Below are 24,389 nucleotides of genomic sequence, written 5' to 3' on the forward strand. Positions count from 1 at the left end.
AGCAGATGCAGCAGCTTCTCCCTTGTCTCGGGACTCTCGGCGCCAGGTGAGTGAGGCGTGTGTGGTTGGCACCGGGGATCCCAAGGCCTTGGACGGCAGCTCCCAGGGGGTTTGTGACAAGGCTGTTTCCGGTGCTCCCTGTGTCATCCCACTGACATTGCCCCCATCCCCTGCCTGTGCTTTTGCTACCCTGCAGGGTAGGATCAGACGCTTTCTGAGGAAACACCTGGGCAAGGCTGTGGCTGTCATCCAGGAAACAAGGCAGCAGCAGGTGGAAGAGCCAGACGTGGCACAAAGCTTGCATGTGGAATTACCATCAATGTCGCCTGCTGTAGTTCAGGACAGCGAGAACCAGCCAGGTACTTCCCCGAGTTGGGTGGCACCCAGGCCAGGCCGGCAGCAGTGTGTGCATGGGTTCGGGTGTGTCCCAGCCTCCCCTCCACGGGCTGAGGGCTGCAAGCCTTTGGTGGAAAGCGCCACGAGGATGATCAGGGGGTTGGGGCACCTCCTGTATGAAGGCAGGTTGAGAAGGCTGGGGCTGTTCAGCCTGGAGAAGAGAAGGCTGCGTGGAGACCTCATAGCAGCCTTCCAGTATCTGAAGGGGGCCTATAGGGATGTTGGGGAGGGACTCTTCGTTAGGGACTGTAGTGATAGGAGAAGGGGTAACGGGTTAAAACTTAAACAGGGGAAGTTTAGATTGGATTTAAGGAGGATGTTCTTTACTGTAAGGGTGGTGAGGCACTGGAATGCGTTGCCAAAGGAAGTCCCTCACCTACAGCTCTTCTTCCCCCACAGGCATTGCCACTCTTCCAGACCCAGGAGCGGCCCCACGGCGACGACTGAACCGCTTCAGGAGAGTGCTGAGGTCTCTGCGCAAGGCTTTCCGTTTCTCCTGCCTCACCCCACGTGTGGAGGAGTAGCGCTCTGCTGCCAGCGCCAGGCCCAAGGGAGCTGCGCTGAGGATGTCATGCTGCAGCCTACACTTGTTGTGGGTGCTTTCTTGGGCCAATAAATAATAACTCTTTCTCCCTACCACCCCAGTGCTCGTCTCTGCCTGTATGTTGGTTGGAACATATTTGTGTAATTCATGGACCTCTCTATTTAATTAGCGTAAAACTACTGACTTCAATCTAAGCGGCTACCTATCTGTTGCAATTAGTTCTTGTTTGATAATTAATTGCCAACTGATGATTAAGGACTCGTTTACTGAGGTTCAGCAGCAATCAAGACATGTATGTAGTTCTCGGGGGATTTACTACGCAGTAACTGGTTTGTTGAATTAAATTCTTATTGGAGACCTTTAAACTGCGACCTGAGAAAACTTCTCTGCAGCCAGTGGGTCCTCTAAGTGCTTGCCCGTGTATCTGCTGCCATGGGCAGTGTTGCTCCTAAGAGGAGGAGACAGAGTGGATCCTCCTGGCTCACTGTGGGGAGTAACTTGCTTCCATCTGCAAGCTGAAGGTGAGGAAAAGCAGAATCTCAGGTCTTGGCAGAGTTGGTGGAGCAGCTCTGCCGACATAGGCTCCCAAATACCGTCTGTCTGGTCTGACAGTTGTGCTTCATCTTTGTCTCTCCGCTGATGCTCATCACATGTCTCACTGCAGAGACACTGACACGAACGGAGCCTTTTTCTACTGAGACTTGTTTGCCAAGTGGCTTTGGCTTCTGCATGCAGGGTTTTGGGTTTGCCTTTTTGACAATGTACTGGATGGTTTTGTTGAATTAAGTCTCTGTGGGTTTGTTTGCACATTTAGCCCTTGTCTAAACCCAGTTTACTTAGTGGAAGGAAAACTGGCTTTTCTTCAAAATATTCACAAAGGGGAGGAGTGACATCGAGGTATGCTGCACAGGGAATACAGTCCGTTATTCAGGATACTTTTCTTTGAAGATGCAGGTTCTATTCTTTGCTCTTGACATAGATTTTCTCTGTCTCTTGGACACCATATTTAGCTCCTAAAGGGCATTTTTAGGCATCTGAAAATACTAACAGGGGATTTGAAAACAGCTGTTGTTTCGTGAAATACATTAAGCTGTTTGGGAATCTCTGAAAAATCCCGAGGTGCCTGTTTGTATCTCTTAAAGTCAACATGTTGACCTTAGTGGATCTTTTTATACTAATTTGAGTTAGAAGCCTAGGCTGTCTGTACAGTCAGTAGGAAAATGTAGGAGGTGGGATCCTCTTTCCCAGCTGACTAATTCAGAAGCCTCAGGTAGATGCCTGAAATACAGCAATGTCAATCATTGCTCCTTAATGGACTTCTAAAGTAGTCAGGAAATGTCTCAGTCAATCAAATCACTCCACAGCTTGCTGCTGCTCAAAAGGATCATCGCTTTTCCCTCTAATGGTTCCTCCTCACCCCTTCCTGGCTGTGTAGTTCTGCATCACTTTCTGTCAGCTCCAGTGTTTATCTGAGCCATTTGTTCCTTTCTCTATCCTCCTGTATCCTTACCTGGCAGAAAATGAACCCAGTGCAAGAAAGTGAACAATTCATAGAATCATGGAATACTAGGTTGGAAGGGACCTCAAGGATCATCTGGACCAATATTTCTGGGCAAAGCAGATATCCCAGCACCCTGACCAGTCAAATCTTAAACATGTCCAGTGTTGGGGAATCCACCACTTTCCTGGGGAGGTTATTTCAATGGCTGATTTTTCTCATTGCAAAACCTCTTCTTGTCAAGTTGGAATCTCACCAGGAATATGTTGTGCTCATTACCCCTCATCTTTTCCATGTGACTTCTTTGCTAACTAATGAGCTAAGGTAGTTCTCTGAGAATCAGACCGGTAGTGATGGTGCTGCAGTGAGGGAAGCAGGAGCAGATGCGTTGGAGTAAGACAAGAGGGCGCACATAGGTGAGTATGTGAGCATGCCTTTAGAAGCAGCAGTGAACTCCTGGATTGGCTTGTCCAGCTTCTCTGACTCAACATCTCTTATTTAAGTACCTGAGGTCTTCATTTGTAAAATAGGAATAATGGTGTCTTACTTCTTCTCTGTACCTCCCTTTCCCGTCCTCTTCAGCTTCCTTCCATATTCCATAGAGACTGTCAGGATCTGGGACAGCAGCTACAGGAGCTGATTCAGCTATACGCATGCAGATTGCTTGGCTGGTACTTGTGGCTAATGAAGACATGACCTCCAGAACTGGTAACCATTGAGCTGCCACTGCAGCTTTTCTCCTTCATTTTATATCTTCTTCTTAAGTGCTAATTGCTACAAAGCTCATAGGGATGTAGAACTCTTTCTGAATTACACCTTTTAGTTAACCTGAATGGAAATTCTCCATATCCAAATGTTAAAATCTTGGTGGGGAGTTGATGGACAGACAGGAAAATAAAACTTTATTGGCCTCAGTTCCTCCAGAAACCCAGCTAAAAAGCTCCTTTTAATAAATGAGTACTGTATCTGATCCATTTTAGCATTCCCTTCCTTGGAGACTTTATATGGTGAATGGAATAAACTCTGTGTTCTATAGAAACCCAAGTTACAAATGCCTTTCCCTTCCTACTTCCTAGCAGTATAAAGAAAGGAAATTCTTCATTAAAAAGCTAATTTCTGTGTGTTCCTGAACCTTCTTTTTAAAGCCATCTATTAAGTATCACACAGGTGAACCCTTGATAGTGCTAGTCAGAAACTCACCGAAGGAAGTGCCTAGGAAATTACTCAAAAATACAAAATGCTGTCATACTACATTGACTGAGGAAAACCTCAGCTCTTTTGCACAAGAAGGAAAACTTGAGTTGCTTCCAAGTGGAAAGTTCTGCTCATTTCAGAAAAGGAGACAGGGAAAGGAACTGTTTTTCACCCATAATAATGGCATAGGACTTTGGAAGGAGAAGAATAGATGTATTTAATTCCTGCTGCAGGGCTCAGGAACATTTGCAGTGGGCAAGACAACAGAATGACATAAGGAGTATGGTTGAACTGAGGTGTGGGGACACTGCAAATAGTGCTGGGTATGACTAGAAGTCACTGCTGTATATGAGAATGAACCCAGACTGAGACAAGCAGATTCAGGTTTTGTGCCTCTATCACCCAATGAGAAGGGTTGTGTATGCTGACTGTTCTGCTGCTGCTTCCATGCTTGTGCATGGAAGTGCACATGCTTTACACATGTGCACTCCCAACTTGGTTGGTGTGATGAGGAAGCATTGCCTGACAGTTACTGTGATGGAGCCAAAGCACTGGCTGGGCTGTGTTTTCCAACAGTGGGAATGTGGGTTATGTCTGTTCTTAGTGTCCATTTCTGCTGATGGACACACTGTGATGACTTCTTCACTGCCTCTCTTAGATATAAAGGTTTTCGTAATTGTTTGGAGTTTCTTTAATGGAAAAATTGTGTAGGCTTCTTGCTTGTATGAAGACAACTAATGTATGGTAGAGCACAGTGGAGCAGTGTGATTCAGCCTCTCCCGTCATTTAGTTTACGTGCTGGCTCCTCACTGAGCATGACAGATCATGCTTTTCTTTGGTTCACGGTTGCCCATTCTGAAATCAATAGGAGTCTGTGCTTATGTTTCAATTTCATTATTCTGATGTGGTCATCTAACCTGCTATTCTTGACAAACTAGACTGTGTTTTGCTTAATTCTTGCCAGCATCTAATAAACCGGTGACACAGGGCTTTTCTTTTGAGTATGGCTTGGGACTACTTGGTGTTATTAGACCCGAGGCCAGGCTACCTTGGGGAGGGGTGGTCACTAGATACTGATCTTGTTCCTCGGCGCTCTCTAGTTGGCTGCTTGAGGTGCCAGGAGGCAGCAGAGTGCCCTTTGCAGTATGTTAATGCCAACATCGTTTTGCAGGCAGCGTTGCTATAATGTTTATTATACTATTTACATACAGATATGCAGGTGCAGAGCTCGGAGGGTGAATCTCACGTTGTGCCGCAGACCCGTGTCAGGCCACAACCGAGCTGACTCGATGTCGAGCAGCGCTTTCGGTGCCTGCGTTGGAAGACTCGGCCACCCAGCGCTCGCGGGAGCAGAGGGACCAGCGCTGCTTGCTCCCAGCGCTGCTATTGCAGCCGCTGTGTCTCTCCCGCAGCGCACCGCCGTGCGGGGGGGAACGCGGCCCCGCTCCCTGCCCAGCGCGGTCCCGCCTCCCCTCCGCTCCCCACACGAACCGCAGGGAGGCCCCGGCGCCGCCCCGCACCGCGGCGGGCGGGCAGGAGGAGGGAGCGCGCCGGCGGCGGGACCCGCCCGGCCCGGCCCGGCCCGGCCCAGCGCCGCCGCCGCCGCCCCCCGCACCGGCCGCCGCAGCCCGGAGGCTCCGCGCCCGGCTGAGCCATGTCTGCCAGAGGTGGGTCTCTGCCGCGGCGCTGCGAGCGGCTGCGCTGACCTTGCGCCTTTCCATGGTGCATTGCCCGCACGCTGCGCCGGAGCGGAGGTTGCGCGGGCGATTTCGGAGCGGGGAGCGGGGGGGAGGCGAAGAGATTTTGCTGGTCCCGTTGTGCGGGTCGGAGCGGGGCACCCCACCGCAGAGCATCCTGAGGGGTCGGGCACCCGAGCGTGAGGCTTGCGGACCCCGCTTCGCCTTCACCCAGCGCCCGCGGGCGGTGGCTTGCTGCCTTTCGAGCGGTGATGGAGCGTGTGTGTCTGCAGAGGAGGGAATATGGTGGTGAGGGTGGGCTTAGGGTCAGGGCTCGGTGTTTGGTGGTGCTGAGGAGCTGGTTCTGATGTGTCTGCCGAGCGCGGGGAGGCATCGGGCTCGTCCTGGAGCTTGTAACGCGAGTGCTGCTGTCAGGGTGTGGTGATTAATCCAGTGCTCAGATTATACCTCTGGTGGACGTTTGGTTCTGGCTTGAAATGAACACTTTGAAGTTTTACTGCGAATTTGCGTTTGTTTTAATAATGGCCTCAGCTCGAATAGCCTTTGTCCTTTGCATGCGTTTGTGCAGAGATTCGGGCTGTGTTTGGTGATTCTGGGCTGGAGGTGAACAGCTCAGCCTCATCCACTGCAGACCCTGCCTTGTCTCAAACATCTGCTTCCAGTGTGAGAAACTGAGGCAGGCGTGGTCCAAAGACTGGTGCTTTAGTGTTTCTATTATAATTACTATCAGTTAGAGTGCTGGAGACATAAAGTTAAGCATTTTCTGAACGTTGTCAGAGCAGAAATACTGGTGAGCATCTCCTGAGGAAAGATTATCTGCACAGTAATGACAGGTAAAACCACTCCCCACTTCCCTCTGAACTGAAAAAAAAACTTTGTCAAAATTATGTATTAAAAATTAACAACCCCCTGCATGTAGGGATACATTTTATTTGTTCATCCCTTTATTTCTCTGCATCTTGATACGTTAAATACTGCTCAGAATGGGCAAGCTTTTTCATTAGCTTGGGTTCCCGTTGATGTCCAAATGAGCTTCATGCACATGGGAGGCATCATGTAGCTTCTGAAAGGTTGTCAGTGTTTTGTGGTTACGACCATATTCCTAAGGCATCACGCCCATTTTAGATATAAATAATAAATAGTGTTAGAGCAGCATAACTCTCTGTGACAGAGTAGAATTCTTGCTTTAGGAAGAAATGGACTATATCAGTCTCCAAAGAATCCATTTCTGGAAGAACACTAAGTGTATGAGCATCGGCACCATGCTAAGGCTGCATTAGTGGGGAAAACCCAGCAAAGCTTCATAACATAGATCAGATTTATTGTCTTAAAAGGGGTATCTGGATTTGGGAAATTGACGGAAGAACTATTCAATTTCAGCTCTGCAGATGACTCCCCCAAAAGTGAACCATACAGAATGGAAAGCCAGGGAATATTTCCACTGGCCATATTTCCTTTTCCTCCTCCCCACCATCCCTCTTTCCTATTCATCTGCACAGCACATGATGTTTGATGCCTGCTTGATTCTGCTGGAGAGCTGCCTGGAGAAGAAGGGTGAATTCTTTCTCAGCCTCTCCTGTGCCATCTAGTTTATTCACAGTAATTAATTGGAGAGACAGTCCATAGGACTTTGGGGAAGTAGTGAATAAGATTCATAAAAGAGATTAAGATATTAATCTCTTTCCATATCTGCTTTTCAATTTTAACAAATGGACTTAGTTGGAAAATAAGTTTGTCTGTGCCAGTAAATAGAGTTATTTGGTACTGATCAAAGGCTGTTTGTGTGTAAAGCAGTATAGACCACTGTTGCTATTGGCCATTTTAAATACCACTGCTCTTAAAATCATACATACGAACTTACTTTGGCACACTGATGTGGTATGATGGGTCTTAATGAGGTTACTCATGAGAATGTAGCTCAAATAAGAAGTGAGTCTTTAAGGGATCAGGGCTTTGTTTAAATGTTATATAGGGCCCCTTTGCTTCATGAAGGCACACTGCACATTACCTCATGCATATGCAGTCTCATTAAAAGCATACTATCATTGGGGTTTGCAAGCTCAGCAAATATTGATTGTTAATATTTTATGTTGTGTTAGCTGTCCAAAAGGTGATCATTGTTATTCTGAATGCATCAGGCATGTGGAGCTGTCTGCTTGCTGATTATATATCAAGCATTGCAAGAATAGCAAAGGAGTTAAACGTTCACCTGTGCCATTTTTATTACTAAACTGTAGGAGATATTCCAGGGATAGCAAAAAACATCATGGTGTTATCCGTGTTCAATCTGTGCAGCTCTCTATTCATCTCTTTTGCTCCAGGAGGCAGCATGCTCTAGTGAACTGACTGCAGTGCATGACAGAAGAAACTCCTGAAATCCAGCGGTTCCTCTGTACTTTTGGAACTGTTCCTTTTTACTCTTCTCTCTAGTTCCTGAAACAACATATAGTCATTGACATTATAAGTGATTGTAAGTAATACAGAAAGTGTAACTAATAAAACAAATCCATGCAAGATTGCCTGAAATGGTACTCTGGATGAAGAGTTGTATGCTTCCCTACTTGCACAATGGAAATAATGGTAGCTAACTTTTCCACCTGTGCTTTCAGATGAATTTTCTGAAACATTATTTTCTTGCACCCTTCACAGACTAGGCTGTTGCAGTCTCTCACACCTGGCCCTCATGTCTTGCTGTCACGAAAAGAAAGCATAAGGTCTCTTAACATCCTTCTGCTGCTGTCCTCATAGTAGAGCTCCAGCAGATGTTCTGACCAAATGCCAGGTGAAGCAGCACAGACGAGTATTCCCAGCAGCTTGAGCAAATAACCGTCTTGGAAATCGGGTGAACTGGGAGCTGAGATGAGCTTTGAAAATCCCTTTTCACTTCCCTTTCAAGTTGGAGTCCTTCCCAGGGCACTCTCACGACCTGCTCTGCAGCCTGTTGGGATCAGGGGAGAGCTGCCATTGACGTCAGTTGGGCTTTTCAGTTTTGCAGTTTGTGAAGGGCTTCAGCTTCTACTTTAAGCTGTTGTTTAGTACTTGCTGTTAGGACTCATACATGACTGAATTTGGGTGTTGGAGGAAGCCTTGTAGATTGTAGCTTACCTAAGGGCTTGTTTGCAAAGAGCTGTAAATTCTCTGGATGAAAGACATTTTTCTAAAGCCAAGTATAACTGTGACCTACTTGTGCATGTTGTCTCAAACTGCTTAAAAACTGTCAAAACTGCTTGTTATCAGGAAGGCCTAAGTTAATGGAAAAATGGCTATTTTTAACTGTTATAATCTGCAGTTACGTTAGAGCAAACAGGCACAAATGGGAGTATTTGATATGGTCAAATACAAAGATCTTTGCCAAATATTTTTGTCTAAATGTTGAAAGAATTAGCATGAGCTGTATTTAGGTCAGTAGACAACTCCTTCAGGAAAACAAAGGCATATAAAATAGGTTTATCAACACTAGTGTCTTTTCAGCCTTTTTTTTTGTGCCATAGCTGAATTTTGACAAGGCCAGTGTTAAAGAAATACTATCACTGTCTAATATTAACAGGTTGCACTGTGCTACTCTGATGCTGCTAATGTGGGTATTGCGGAGAAGGTAATTGCATTTTTAGCTTACTCCGTAGTTGAAGTAGTAGGCTTGTTTAGTTTAAGGATTTATTATATACTACAATCCTTGTCTTTTCCTATTTGATTTTCTCACCAATGTAGATCAAACACTTCTCATTTTAGATAGACAAATCATTGTAACAGTGGTGTGAGTGAGGTTTTTGTCCTCAGTTCACAGGTGAGACAAGAACTGAAATATTTTTTTTCTTTTTCCTGAATCTCAAAGCCGGGTCAGAACAGGGGAATTTCCACTGCCTTGGCCTCTTCTCAGGCTCCTCATTTGTTCTTACACACATTGATAATAGATTTCCAACAGAAGGTGATAAAACTTCAGCTAATTATGCTTTTTTCTAGTGACAGCTCTTTCTCCATCCCCACTGTGCACACTGTTTGCTTGATCCGTCTCCCAGTTATGAACTAACTTTTTTTTTTGTGAAGAAGTCGCAGATTTCTCACTGAGAAATTTAAATACTGAACCTTGAGTTCCTACGTATTCCACCAATAACCTTTTTCATTTCCAAACCTTATCCTCCTCAGAGAGCTGTAGACATGGCTGCTCTTGCTGGCAGCAATGGTTCTAATTGAAGTCTCTGCTGACTGGTTTAAAAACTTGCTGCTGGGAGATTCTGGTCAGTGTTTTATTATGGGCTGTGATTTTCACAGTAATAAAGCTCCTATCCAGAGGAAGCAGCCACTTAAGAGAGTACGATATTGTCTGCCATATGCTTTCTGAAAACTGTTGCTGTGTTTTTCTACAGAGGTATTTCTTTCAGATACATGATAATGTCCCTAATTTGTGGTGTGACCAGTAGGTGGCTATCACTGAATGCTCTCAGGGCAAGCAACATGGAGAATGGGGCAGGGAGAGCTGGCTGGGTATTTCCTTAATATTAGAAACAGAGAATTTGAGCATGCTCAGAGTAGTTAATTATTACAGCTTCACTGCTTACAGTCCTAGTGATTTCCACCCTTTTCCTTGGGATAACGCTCCGTAGCCCAAAGGAGCACGTTCCTGGCAGGGCTCAGTGCTCTGCAGTGTTACCTGAGGCAGAGCTGTGTGTGTGGTCATGCCGACACAGCTGTTTCCCACTTGGAATACCTGTGCTGTGCAGGATTTGGAACTGGCTCTGAAGGTTTTTCTCTCCACAGCTTTTGTCCTGAATTTCTTCTGTACTAATTTCATACTGTTACTTAATCCTAGCTGCATTTTCCATTTATTTCTTCCAAATACATATATAATAACTTTTATTTTTTCCTCTAGTTACTAGTTTTAGGGCTTGAACCTCAACTTAGTGGCTCATAATCAGCACCTGGATTGTCACTGCAAGATGTACTTACCTGTACATGAGAATCAGTAGCTTCAGCTGAATCGTTAGGCCTGGTAGAGCTTCTCTTTTGATGGGGAGAAGGAATATCTTACTGACTTAAGCAGTAGTATCTTTTAAGCTGCTCCTGTTTAAGTTTTACCTCTTCTCCCATCTTTTGTTTTTCCCTCAACAAAGCTCAGTCTGTGCTGTTTAAATGTTGTGATTAATGAAAATTAGTCCTGAATGCATGGAAAGAATTGCATAGACTAATGGCAACAACAAGAGGAAATTGGAACAATGAGGTAGAATCTATTTTAGATGCATGGCTTTGAAAGGAATTGCACAGAAGGAAAATAAGCATCAGCTTATGGATTGAAAAGCCAGCACAATTGCTTTGAGTGAAGAACACCAGAGCCTCATGTGTTTTGCAGTCTCTGAAAACAGTCTTTTGGGGATTTCTGTCTTTTTTTTTTTTTTTTTTCTCCCCTCTTTTAATAGGTTTGAGTTGAATATTTTGAATTATTTTTAATCTAACCTGTTAGTAACTGAAGACAAAAACCACACATGATAGTTCATGTGACTGGTGTAGTATTGCTTAGTTTTGCAGCATAAAGGCAGTGCAAAGCAGACTTGGATCTCTAAGTTCTGAGATCAGCAAGTAGCCCATAGCTTTTTTATTACATACTCTTTAGGCTACAATGTCTTCATATTTAGATGCTGTTCTTAGAATCATAGAATCAGCTAGGTTGGAAAAGACCTTTAAGATCATCCAGTCCAACTGTTACCCCAGCACTGCCAAGACAACCATTAAACCGTGTCACTGAGGGCCTCATCTACATGGTTTGTGAACACTTCCAAGGACCATGATTCCAACACTGTTCCAATGCCTCATCACCCTTTTGGTGAAGAAATTGTTCTTAATATCCAATCTAAACCCTATCGCTTGTTACCTGGGAGAAGAAACTGACCCCCACTTCACTACAACCTCCTTTCTTTTTCTTCATTAAAACCCAAAGAAAATTCCCAGATATTATACAGTCGTAGCAGAGAAAAATCACTGAGACACACATTTTCTTAAATGCTCAGCCCTTGCTGTGGCATGTTTTCAGAAAGAACTTCAGTTTTAGAAGCTCAAACCCAAATAAGACTCCCAGTCCTGCAAACGTTACTGCGCATTGCACTCAGTGTTTTTACCAGTCCCATATGTTACATAGGGAAATCCTTAATTTGTAAACAAGGTTTGACCAGACATGCTTCAGCAGTGTACACCTTCGATAGAGTTGTCTTATATTGACCTTTTCCCATTTGTAAGCCAGAATCAGCACTTTCATGGCTCTGCTCCATGTAAACCATGAAAAATGGCCATGTCCACCATGCAGTGCCTCCTGTTTACATGCACACATTTATATTAGACTTAAACTCAATGTGGAGCTAACTATGTAGAGCTTTAGTGAGAGCCGAATATGAGCTACCTGTCTGAGTACCTGCCCTATTTCTTCGGTGGATTTTATAGCCTGGATTGACTTCTGTGCTGTTTTGAACAGTTTCTTGTGGCTAGCTTGGAGTTACTTCCCTGTGACTAGAAAAGATTGCATGCACTTTTATGTTTGAGGAAAACTATAAATCTGTCCATCTGAGCTTTACATTGTGAAATGGAAGGAGGATCTGTTGTCATCAATGTACAAAAGACTGATGTGTAGAGAAGCGTGATGAGCCAGAGTGTCTGTGGCACCAGTATGTGCTTTGCCTCCAAAGAGGAGGTGCTGGGGTTTTCCTGCTGTGCTGGTAGGATCACAGTGAGAGGTTCCCAGCTCCATGCAGCTGGGACTGAGGGGTGCTCTGAACAGAAGCATGACATAGGAAACACCCAGAAGACAATGTTCTCAAAGGTGAGGCAAAACGTACTATTTTTCCCGTGTGGAATATATGCAGTTTCAGCTTAGAGGGTAGTGCAAAGAAACCAGTCCAAGCCAGCCAGCGTATTGGGAGGTTCTGGCTCCCTGAAGCCTTTAGACTTTGTTTAGCTCTTTTTGGAGCAGGCTGTAAAGTGCAGTATGTGTTGCTGTTCACTGATGAAGCCAGTGACATCTTTTTCTATTTCATGTTCATAGACATTTTTCGTGGTAACTTACTGGCCTGGTGCTTAGCAGTGAGCCTGTTGGAGACAGGTCAGAGAAGTGAGTGGTCTTACCACAGTGGACTTTACAAGGATGGCATGATAAGAACTGGTTTACTGCTTCCTTACTAATAGAAATATTTTACTCTGTTTCTAAATGACAAAACAAGAGAGAGACACATTTAAATCCAAAGTGTGAAGCTGAAACAGTTTCTGTAAGTTTAGTGTTTAGTGTTTATCATTCCCTTTTCACTCCCTGGAACCTCAATCATTTCTAATATGCTCTTATTTTAACTACTGTTTCCTCTAAAGTAACTCTTATCTCAGTAAGGACTGCAGGATTTCACTCAAGGGAAGGATTCTGCTTTAATTACTGTTATTTAAAGCTGATGTTGTTTCTATCTCATCAGGCTTGCATGAGGTATCTTTGATCAACAGAGAAGTCAGCAAAACTGGTGGTCAGATTACAGTTTCCTTTAAACTAGTGATGAAAGCCATTGGTTTATTTTTGGTCATTAGAAAGTCTGAGAGAGAACCAGGTTAGATAAGAGATGAAACCTAGTCAATAATAAAGGAACATAGCTAAGAGAGTGTAATAGCAGCTCTGAACATGTTCCAGCTCTAACTCTGTGAACCTACATACAGAAAATGCAAACCTGTTTATGCCAAAGTACTGGCTTTCTCTGGTGTCCTAGGTTGCTACTTCTCTAATCAACATTTGTGGAAGAGCTGACTACAGTAAGGACTGTGTAAGATGAATGGACTTCATAGAACAGGTTATAAAAGAGCATATAGGTTCTGGACTTGCTTTCTCACTGCAGATAATACTAAATACTTTGTTCAGTGGAACAGGAATATAGTTGAGCCTATGGTCAATAGACAATGTGGAACTCAGTGATTTTCTCAGAATGAAACCAAAAGGAGAAAAGCCTTTCTTTCTTGAATAAAAGCATATCTGAGTGAAGCACAATCAAAGCACCTTTACAATTAGGTTTAGTTGCAAAAGGAATTGTGTAGAATATTGTCCATGAAGTGATATTCTTTGCCTATTAATGAAAGTCAACATAATGTAAATACAGTAATATTCTCTGTCAAGGCTTTTCTTCATTAGTGTTGGAAAGGTGTGTACATGCATGACCAGGCTGTGCTGAGGTGCGTGTGAATGACTCTGCTCCACAAAAGGCCATCTGCAGATGTCTAGAGTGGTTTATAATAAGCAGAGCTGTGACACCTATTAACTTGCACTAGAATTGTGCCCAGTTTTACTTTTTTAATCTTAGTTTCACCTGTTCTTATGAATATCCTCTGCATATGAATGTACATACGTGAGACAGGATTACAATAGTTGCATAATTCTCTCTTTTATTGTCCTAAAGAGCCAATAAACCAATTAAATGATCATCAGACAATCCATTAAAAACCTGTGGAGTATGTAAATAAGAACAAAACTTACTTCAAGAAGGCAATATTATATAATCATGTGGTTATCCCAAACTGTTTATTCTACTTTATGAGCTGGAGATAATCCCCAAAATTATCCAGTCCAGACTTTGATCTAAGGAAGAATAATAAAACTTTGATCACTGTTGAATTGGCAGCTGCTATAAAAAGCCTATGTCGTACTTCTCTCTTAGTAACGCTAGCTAAATCCAAAGTAACTGGTAAAAGTACTTGATGATTGGAGCTTAGGGATGCTTTCTGACTTGACCTGAAGTAATCTCTGTCCAAAAATGTCTATAAATATTTTTTTTCCTATTTTCTGTTGCCAGATGTTTTCATACTTGAGATGAATGGTAAAAACGTGTTGTGTACTTAGATGTGCAGTGCACAGTTGGAGTCTGGTGTAGCAGAGAAAGAGGCTCTGGTTAACTGATAGTGTTCATATATAATATGATTGATTTGCAACACCATTCTGGTGACGTTATCTTGCTTCCTGTATGTCTGAAAACATCATTTAAAATTTAAATATTTAAATGGCTAATGTCTATGACTATTATAGTTGCCACAAGGATACCATATTTCCTTCCAGGATTGCAACATGATGTATGTTTATATAGGAAACATCACTTGTGATGTTTTTCCTTTAGACCTGCAGCTGGACAGTGGCAATTTTTTTCATCATGAATTGGGATTTTTGAAACTTCCAGAACTGTATTGGTCAACAGAGCTCACACTTGTGTAATTTCTTTGGTACTTCAGAATTTTTGCCCATAATACATTTGATAAGGAAATGGTGAAAACTTGGACTCAAATGCAGTTTGGTTTTAGAATCTTTAATGTATTTTTTAATCTAGATACAACATGAACTAGGTCCCTAGGTAATGCAGGAGATTATTGCCTCATCCCTGGCAGTGTTCAAGGCCAGGTTTGACGGGGCTTGGGGCAACCTGCTCTCGTGGAAGGTGTCCCTGCCTGTGGCAGGGGACTGGAACTGGATGAGCTTTAAGGTCGCTTTCAATCCAAAGCAGTCTGGGATTTTGTGATTCTGTGATTTTTCGACTCTGTGTGGCAGGGGTGTTGAGAGGTTCATGGTATAGTGTGGAGTGCCATGAAAGGGTTACATCTAGTTCTTCCTTCCACCAGCCCAGCATGGCACTGGGCATTCAGCTTGTTTGGTACAGTTTGTGGTGGTGCAAAAGTTCAGCAGGGCACGAGTCAACCTTCCCCTTTTTCATCCCTGGCAGTTTCAAGGCCAAGTTGGACAGGGCCTTGGGTGGCATGGTCTAGTGTGAGCCATCCCTGCCCCTGGCAGGGGGGTTGAAACTGTATGATCTTAAGGTCCTTTCCAACCCAAACCATTCTGTTGTTCTGTGAATCTTTTGCTTTGAGTTTGCCTGCTGCCTGGCTCCCTGCTTGTTGCAGATAACTGTAGGTCTAAAGTTTTCTTTAATAAAAGATCTTATTTTAATAAAAGGTCTTATGTTCTGGGTAGTAAATCTTATTGAGTTAAACATTCAGATTTGGGAGATTTTGTGGCTTTTTGCAATAGCAATTTCCCCTTTTTCTTTTGTCCTCTTGTGACACCATTTGTGTATACTAGGAGTTCTCATTTTACCTTTCTGCAAGGCACACAGACCAGTAGTAGAAGAAGCACTTTATTCCCTGTCCATTGTTGCCACTCTGTATTTATCAAAAGCAAAAACATTCTGTGCCTGAAGGGGGATTGAGAACCCTACCATCTTGCTATTTCTGATGCTCAGGAGGTATTTTTAGTAAAGGTTGTTGTGCTGCTCCCCCAGGGAATGGCTGAGAGAGGGTAGGTCAGGAGAAGCCAGATGAAACTAATGGGTGGAATTGTAGGGGAGGGGTAACCCCAGCAAAGTTCCCTTTGGTGATTGTGTGCAAGTGCATAGATGTGTATGTGTACACATAAGCATACTTGGAGGCTGCTATATATATTTATATATATATATATAAAGAAACTTTAATCACCTGTGCTTACTGCAGCCATGTGAGTAAAGGGAGGAGATGAATTCATGCTCTGTTCCACACAATCCCTCTTCCTGAAATATTATTGGGATGGTTTTTCTATGATGCTCAGTTTCCATAGCTGAACCCTTCCTCCAGATGTGCCGGTCCAGCAAGATCCCAGTATGTTGCTAAGACAGATTCTGACTCAGTTTTCTAAGGAAGCAGGATCAAGATGGAGCTTTGTTCTGCCCTTGTTCAGTTTGCTTCCTGCATCTTCCTCTGGAGACTGAGAAGGCATGAGGGCAGTGGGTGAAGGAGATGGTGAGTAAGAGCTGCAGAGTGGAAAAGGAATGGAAAGAAAGGCCACTGAGAACGGTGAGCAAAAGAGACACATTTAAAGCAGACTGAGGCAAGAGAATGTGTGTGGAAATCCTTCTTCAAACTGGTACAGAGGTAGGACTGACACAGACCAGAACCAGCCCTGAACCTAAAAACAGTTAAAAAGAGATGGGTGTAGAGAATATTTTGAGAGTTACAGGAAGGAGCTGTGAGGTTCTGATGTCGAAAAGCTCTTTGATTTCTTTGATTTTCTGGACACCCCAAGAAGCCCAGCAGCCAGTCAAGGGGAGCGTGTGATGCAGTGACTGTCCCCACAGTTGCTGCAAATCCTGCTGTGATTTTTCTGAAGGGAGCAGAGGGAATTACTGGTTTGCAATCGCCTGAGGAAAAACTCTGAGCTGCCTAAAACCTCTGAACGCTTCACAGACTCATCTAGGAGCTGGTGCTCTGCCAGATCCTATTTTTAAGCAATTAGGTTTCTCTCCCAGCTTTATGAAGTTATGCTTCTCTAGCAGTATCATACAAGCATAGGGCCTGGAAAGGCTGGGGGAGCACGTGTGCAAGCATATGACTTTGGAAGGGAAAAACATCAAGCTAAGTTTGGTGCCATGTTTGCATAGCAAAGAGCTAATCTTAAGTGATACTGAACAGCTCCAGCCCTGATGTGTTTCCATCCTGCTGAATTACACAGTCTGTGTTGCTGCTTAAAAGTAGAATTTGATGTTTTCCTTAAATACTTAGTTCTTTTCTACAAATGCTTTCTTTGCACTGCAAGTTGATGTTTTAAACAGAAATACAAAGAGATTTCCTAGGGCACTTAGGAAGCCACATCAACTGGGGCATGTAGACACTAGAAAGCACAACGCCAACAGAATGTTATGTTAACTCATTGGGAATGGATTAATTATGAGATCAGCTTCGATGTCCTTTTGATTTCTGACATGTCTAAAGAGCCCCATAGATGAAACCAGACCTGATCAAAAGTGGTTTTGTGATGGTAACAAGTAGGTTTTTTGTTTGCAAAATACACTTCATGTAAATGAAACTGAGAACACAGAAAAAATAACTGGAAGAGAAAATGAAGTCCACGGGAATCACTGCTGCTGCCTAAACACTAATGATGCTGTTAACAGTTCCAAACTTAATAATTTTAGTCAGAATATATCTTCTTTCATGCTGGAGGCAGGAAAACTCAGATTGCTTAGGGTGTTCTCATTTTCTGATTTCCAGCAATAAATGTTATATTAAAACTGTGGCCAATGACCAGATAAGAGTTAGAGAGGCTGAGATTTTTCCAGGTTCTAGAATAAAAAAATGATGTTTTGACACCAATATGGGAGACCGTTGCTCCATTTAAAATGCACTAAATGAGCATTTAGTGTGCCTGCTTGGAATTTCTTTTATGCGTTGAGTTCTCAGTGAAGCATTTGTTGATGTTTCTTCCCCAGACTTCAGTCCAGGATGAGTATTCCCAGAAACAATCCTCATCCCGACCTGAAATAGTTCTTGACTACTATTAAGTTTCATTTTCTGCTCCATCCTCCTTAATTTCTGGAAGGCAGAATAACCCAGTGGGGAATCTTTAATTCTGCTTTTCATTCTGTCCAACATTATTTACCACTAATATCTATGAGTTCTGTAAGCATGCTGCTCTTAATATTAATAGTTCATCTCAGGAGCGCGAATGTTTAGCATCACATTCATTTTCTACTAGGAAGTGGAAGTTAAATCCCTTTCTAAAATGGTTATTTTCCTGTTTTATATGTCTTGAAAATGTCAGGCAGTACTACTGGTTACACTTGAGCATAGTATTCTGCAGTATCAGAGGGTGAGGCAGACACAGCCATTTGATCTTCCCTAAGTGCTTCAGAAATAATCAGCATGCCTTTTATTTCTGATCTATTTCTTGCCTGAATGAATGTTCTGCAACTGCAGTGCTTATTTTATGGGCAAAGAATATACTGACAAAAAGTCTTTTTTGGTAGGAGAGCTGTTGGAGAGCAAGCTATATTCTCTTGGGTTATTTGAAGCTAGAATAGCTGTGGAGGCCAGCAGAATGATTACAGATTTGTGCTAGTCAGAGAGATGAATTCGTCATCATGATGCGAAGCAGAGGAAGACCCCAAGCACTGGAATGGTTGTAGAGACAGTTCACCCTGCCTTGAGGCACACAGCTTTTCAAGTCCCTTTCACCATTGCCATTTTGTAACTGTACTGGTTTAACCCCAGCCGGCAACTCAGCCCCACACAGCCACTCGCTCACTCCCCTAGTAGTGGGATGGGCAAGAGAATCGGAAAAGTGAGAAAACTCCTGAGCTGAAATAAACACAGTTTAATAGGTGAAGCAAAACAAGGAATTAACTCATCACTTCCCATCACAGGTAGGTGTTCAGCCATCACCAGGACAGCAGGGCTCCGTAACACGTAATGGTTACTTGGGAAGACAAATGCCATCACTCCCAATGTCCCTCTTTTCCCCCAGTGTTATAAGCTGACCATGATATCATATGTTGTGGGATATCCCTTGGATCAGCTGGGATCGGCTTGTCCTGCATGTGTCCCAGCTTCTTGTGCACCCCCAGCCTGCTCGCTGGCGGGGCGAGGAGCAGAAAAGGCCTTGATTCTGTGCGGTAAAAAAATCTGTTATCAACACTGTTCTATCACAAATCCAAATCATAGCCCCATACCAGCTACTATGGAGAAAATTAACTCTATCCCAACCCAGACCAGCACAGTAACTTAAAGGGTTCTTTCTCTGCTATGAGACATAAAAGTTTATTCAGCTATGTTCAGTCTGAATGCCCACTTTGGAGACTTTATAACAAGTGGTTTTGCATGTTCAGAGCAGCACAGAGAGCCTCACCAATATATTGCTATGTAGAAATCTGGTTATTTAGAAATGTAATTGATACTGAAGATAGTTATGCTTTGACATGAGTAAAAGAATGTTAATTTGTGTATAAAGGAATGTTAATTGATTCATAAGCTTTATGAAGCTGAATAAGCATTCCCTCCATTTGAAAGTATGAAAGTAGGCACCATGGTCTCTGGGGAATCGTTCATCCCAGCTGTTCCAGGAGTCTAGGTAAAATCTGTATTTCATCCACAATCTGCTTTATCTGATGTAGGACATGGTAGATAACATGTGATCCTAGAAGGAAGGTGTGAAAATTACCTTTAGCTGTTTGTAGAGTGTTATGACTGGTGTCAGATGTAGGTTAGTGCAGGGGAGAGAAGTTGTATAAAGCTGGAAATTGATCCTATTCTTAATGAGCTCCTTTTCTGTGTATTAATCAAAATATTGCTGTCCCTTCCTGCCCCTTTCCCTTCCTCCCTCTGGGCTAAACCCTGCAGTGAACGGAGTAGCTCTGCTGAATTCTCTTGCCATCCTGGCAATCATGTTGGAAAACTGCTGGAAACATTACAGATTGCATGTGCGTGTATATATATGTTTTTATTCAGTTATTCATGATCAGCTGCTGCTGATCATGATTTCTGGGTTACCAGAACTACAGGCAAGTACCCATTTTTGTTTTGTCTAGTGCATAGTTTTCTTTCTAGCCATTCCTTATCTTCTCAAAAGAAAGTGCAATACCTGAATATAGTTGTTATTTAGGGGCATGGAGGTCTTACCCTCAATCTAGAACACGGTGGCTTTCTGTCTTGGAGGACATAAACACTGCCAGCAGGATGAAAAGAGCTGAGATGTTGTTCAGTAGCTAGTACCAGAGATATTTTCATGACCTTTGCATCCTTCTGTTACCTTTTACAAGGTAAACACCTCATAAAAGTGAGGTACAAAAGGGAAGACAACATGTTGCATTATGTTTTCTCATACTGAATTCATGCTCCCTCTTTGATTTCTTCTGTAGCTTTTTTGTTATTTGTTGTTGTGATTTGTTTTTCTTTTAAGCAGAGATTTGGCAATCGCTGTTTTTCAATTTATTTGACGTTTGGCCATCTGGAGCTGAGCAGAGCTTTAGTCACACACATTAGCTGTGTGAAGTGGAGCATTGTAGGATCTAGGGACGAGATTCAACTCTGAAGTAAGCACAGTGGAATTAGCAAAGTTACATCAGGACTGGACTGGATCTTTCCAGTGGCCATTTGCTATGTGGATTACTGAGAACTTACATCTTGATTTCTCAGCCCTGAGGGAGGTTGGTGTGAAGATGCCTGGGGTGCTTGGGGTAAACTGCTAGACAAGTAAATGGAAACCAGTCAAATAATCTCCAGTACTTTGTTTCTATCCAGGTTATAACAAACAATACATATTTCTCTCTTGGTAATGCTCTGTAAGGCATTTGGGACCTCCTAATGGCCCAGAGATAGGGCTGACAGAGGCTATACTTTTAGGCTGCATTTATGGTGTTATCTTATTCCCTAGATATCTCCACAAGCCCTTCATTCCTGTAGCTCTCTGTGCCACTTTTCCAGAAGGGATGGCTCCAAAAGCAGAAGAGAGTGAATACAGAGTTACTAGGTGATCGAATGATTTATCGCTGGTTTGTGTATTGACTTCATCTGGGTACAGAGGATGATACTGGGTTCAGTGGACAAGTTCCCTTATGTAAAAGGATCTCTGTTTCCTCGAAAATCATGCCATCAACACCCTTGTGGGCGGAAGTGTATATTCCACAAACATTATTATTGTGATTCCACAAACACATTGAGATTGTGATGTCCCCCTTCCTTCTGGGTCATGCAAACAGCCCATAACTGCTTTTCGTACCTCCCATAACAAGACAGTGATGGGCCTGTGTCTCCAATCTTTCTAACTAAAGAAGCTTGGGTTCTTCTCCCTTTCACGTTAGGAACCTGAACTTTGATATCAATTCTGTGTTACAGGTGTATCACCATGTGAGGAGGAGTATTACTTTCAAGGCATATCCCCTTAAGTTGGCCTTCTTTTCTGTTAAGCAAGACCAGAGATTGTCATGGTTTCTTGAATACGGAACCTGGTTAGGAGACTGGAAATGATGCCAAGTACAGGAGTGTGAAATATATTGCTGTTGCTGAAGTCCAAGTATGCAGGAATCAAAGCATTCTGCTGCTCCTGTGTACAGATCAGGGGTGTGATTGTAACTTGCCATATGACATGACATAACATCTTGAATTGAGATAGGTTGGGTAACAGTACAAGGGAAGTCACAGAGGCTCAAGTTTTAGGAAAGAACCTGTACGTTTGGGTGAGTAAACTGACCTGAAATCCATATTACTGTGACTTAATTGTTGTTAGTTCCCAAGCTTCATAGGAGTTTGGGTATGGCTACTGCTGCCGTGTTTGTGCTTTTGAGGTGGTTTTAGGCAAGCCCCTGGAATTAATTTCAGAATTCCTCTATCCTTTTTGATTGCATTCTTGCAAATTTCTACCCAATTTGCCTCCCAGCCTGTCAATGAGTTTTTTCTCCATGTGTGGCATAGCTGGGCAGAATTAAAACCAGCAGGATTATGTATATAGCTTCAGGTGTTATCTTCCTCTTGTCAACATGTAGTCTAGGTAATACCTAGTGAATTCCTTTCCTCTTGGCCTTTGGCTTCTCTGCTGAAGACGACTGCTCACAAACAGCTGTGCAGGTCCATTTTACAAAGCTTTGAGGATTAATGATGTTAATGAACGATAAAATAGAGGAACTTCGCTAAATCAATGCTCCCTCATTTGGTGATCAGGCTCTTTAATAATTCAAATGATTGCCCAGAGTGGTTTTCTGCCTTTCCTGATGTTCAGAAGAGCAGTTCTAGACTTGACATAAAAGCTTCTATTATTGTGCAGTTGAGCTGAGGGCTGAGCCTAACCACTGCCATATGGGGGGGATCAGGTGCTGCAGAATAAACTCCTTTTCAACTGCTCTGAGAAATCTTCAGGCAGGTTGTAGAAGCTGCTCTGCAAAATCACTTCACCTGTATTTATAAGATTACCAGATTTGGTATAGGAGAAATGTGTAAGAAGTGCAAATTATAAGAGGTGTAGAATCACATAGCCCACATACAGAATCACTCTGTGGCAAAACATGCTTATGCTTGTGCTAGTGAAGTTCATTGTAAAGTATCTGGCTAGCAGGCATTCCTGAGACTTCCATGCACCAGAGACTTTCATTGCCAGAGGTCAGACTGCGTGATGGCGGATGCCTTAAAATCAGTGAATTGTGGAATGAAAACAATTTGAGACAGCAGTCATGGAACACATTTTGAGTGTGACCTCTCACCGTCAGTGCCATCAGCTGTCACCTGGAAGTTAGGCTTTGAGTAAAACGTGTCATGCCAATCCAGTAAACACAACTGCCTCTTAAGGACGTGGGACAAAGGAGGTGTCTCAGGGCCTTGTCTGGCAGTATTTACTCTCATGGTCTAAACTTAGACTGGAGTTTGTGTTGTGAAGTGGCCTGCATCACTTAGATTATTGTGATTTTATTTGAGAAGCATTTATTAGTTGGTTCTGTCCACATCTTAAGTGAGCCTGAATCTGTGGTTTACTAAGCAAGAATGTAATTTAAAATAGTTGGGTCTTTAGAGCAAGTTGTTGTTAGTATGTTTAATGAGACTCAGAGCACTACGATGGGGATGTTCTGTGTCTGTAAGTATAACCGCTGATGTCATCCAGAGCTGATCCAAGTTCTGCAATGCTCCGCTGGTAACTCAGACTTCACTCAAGGCTGCAGCTTCTCTCCTATTCTGTGATTCAGCATAATACTGGGTGTCAGTGATTAGTATGATCTATGATGGCAGGTGCAGGTCATGATATAGGGAAGGATATATAAGATGAGGGTTAGAAGGGGGTTAGGTCCAAGGGGGTTAGAAAGCCCAGATGATTGCATAACCTAGTAATGCTGTGTTGTTCCTCCTATGTCATCTACTCTGGCATGCTAAACAATGTCTCCCATTACCTAATCTAGAGCTGTGCTGTGTCATTTGTGCAAGAAGAACGTTAATGATATTTGGAATAGGCTTAAGTAGGATTTAAGTGTCATGCAGATGTGGGCTAATCCTTTGAATGGGGTTATAGTCAGCTTTCTATGCAAACGCATAGTTAGTCTTTTTGCTAAAATGCAGATCAGAAATCAAAAGTTTTGAATTACAAACCCAAGTTCTTCCACTTGCACTTGGTAGCCTAGGGAGTGTCACAGTATCTCTGACACATTGTCCTGGAAAGATATAGCGGACATTTACCACTGTGTTTCATGATGCAAATCTATTTCTAGTTAGGTGTCATATGATGGGAGAGGAAAAGAGGCAAGTTGTACTTTTTTTTTCTTTGCACATTGTAAGTTAAAAGACAAAATAGAGGTTTCCAGCTTTACTGCTTTCAAAAAAATATCAATAGGAAAATCTCTGTAAATGGATTTTTTGCTCTTACCCACCCAGTTATAAATTGATATACCGGATGATCAACTTGGAGGGGAAAACCTACAGGTTAACTTACAACCAGAGGCTTGTATTGAAGCTACACCAGGGAGCAAAATAGAGCAGGTTTTAAGCTGTGTTTGGATGACCTTCAAAGCCCATCTGTGGATTTCTTTTTAGCTTCAAGTTTCAAATGTCAGCTGCAAGTAGATCATCGCACCAGAAACACTTAGGCAATAAAAGATCAAGGATGTCCTCTCTTTGCATTTGTTTTAGAGGAGAGGGAGCTCTGCTGCCTCATGAGAAACTGCTGCCTGTGGGTAGACTGATGTCTGTAGGAGGCATTGGGGAATCTTGCACATAGGGTTGATACATTGATCAATGGTGAAAGTGGGAATATCTCCACTAGGTAAAACAAAAACATTAAAAATCCACTATGTTAGTATATTGCAACATACTACTTCAGTCTGGTGTTTTGGTTTTTATGCAATGAGGCATGATTATCCATGGCTGAGAGCTGTAAAGATTTAGAGTGTGGAAGATTTGGAGAGTGGGGGAACAGAGCCAAAACAATACTAGGGTATAGGTAGGTAAATTTAGTCAGCATTATAATCTCTTGCCTCCTTGAGCTACATTGTTTACCAACAAATCCAAAAGGCAGGCTCAAGGGAGAACTCTGCCCCCATCTCCCATTTTAGCTGTGTGCTCGCCTCTTGTGCTTTCATTTCTTGCATGAAAGAAATGGAGATAAAGGGGAAGTATAAGCCAGGCACTGTTATTTTAGAAGCAAAACCTCAGGTCAGAGATTTCTCTCAGCCAGGATGATCCTTGAGTCCAGTAAAACCATACTGAGCCTTAGCTGCCTCCAAGAGGCATTTGACAGAACTGAAGGGTTGCTCAGCGCACTAAGAAGCTGCTCAAAAGTGCTGCAGAAGCTTCA

At 43.0% G+C, this 24,389-nt stretch overlaps 1 protein-coding gene and 1 long non-coding RNA gene across 2 annotated transcripts in view; both read left to right on the forward strand.

The window, feature by feature from the left end:
- The first annotated feature begins 3 nt into the window (after positions 1 to 3).
- Positions 4 to 1,019, forward strand: LOC133272063 (uncharacterized). Its single transcript, XR_009744335.1, has 3 exons — positions 4 to 46; positions 197 to 359; positions 796 to 1,019. It is a non-coding gene; the product is annotated as an uncharacterized LOC133272063 (long non-coding RNA).
- A 4,193-nt stretch (positions 1,020 to 5,212) lies between these two features.
- ABLIM1 (actin binding LIM protein 1) overlaps positions 5,213 to 24,389 on the forward strand; it is a 191,962-nt gene continuing 172,785 nt past the window's right edge. Inside the window, exon 1 of the mRNA XM_061458691.1 lies at positions 5,213 to 5,299. Within this exon, the coding sequence (XP_061314675.1) occupies positions 5,287 to 5,299 (13 nt within the window). The 5' untranslated portion in view covers positions 5,213 to 5,286. The remainder of the gene's footprint in view (positions 5,300 to 24,389) is intronic.

This window comes from Pezoporus flaviventris, unplaced genomic scaffold, assembly GCF_033815535.1.
Source record: "Pezoporus flaviventris isolate CSIRO_AGI_PZ_B2104156 unplaced genomic scaffold, CSIRO_AGI_Pfla_v1 ptg000029l, whole genome shotgun sequence".
Lineage (NCBI taxonomy): Eukaryota > Metazoa > Chordata > Aves > Psittaciformes > Psittacidae > Pezoporus > Pezoporus flaviventris.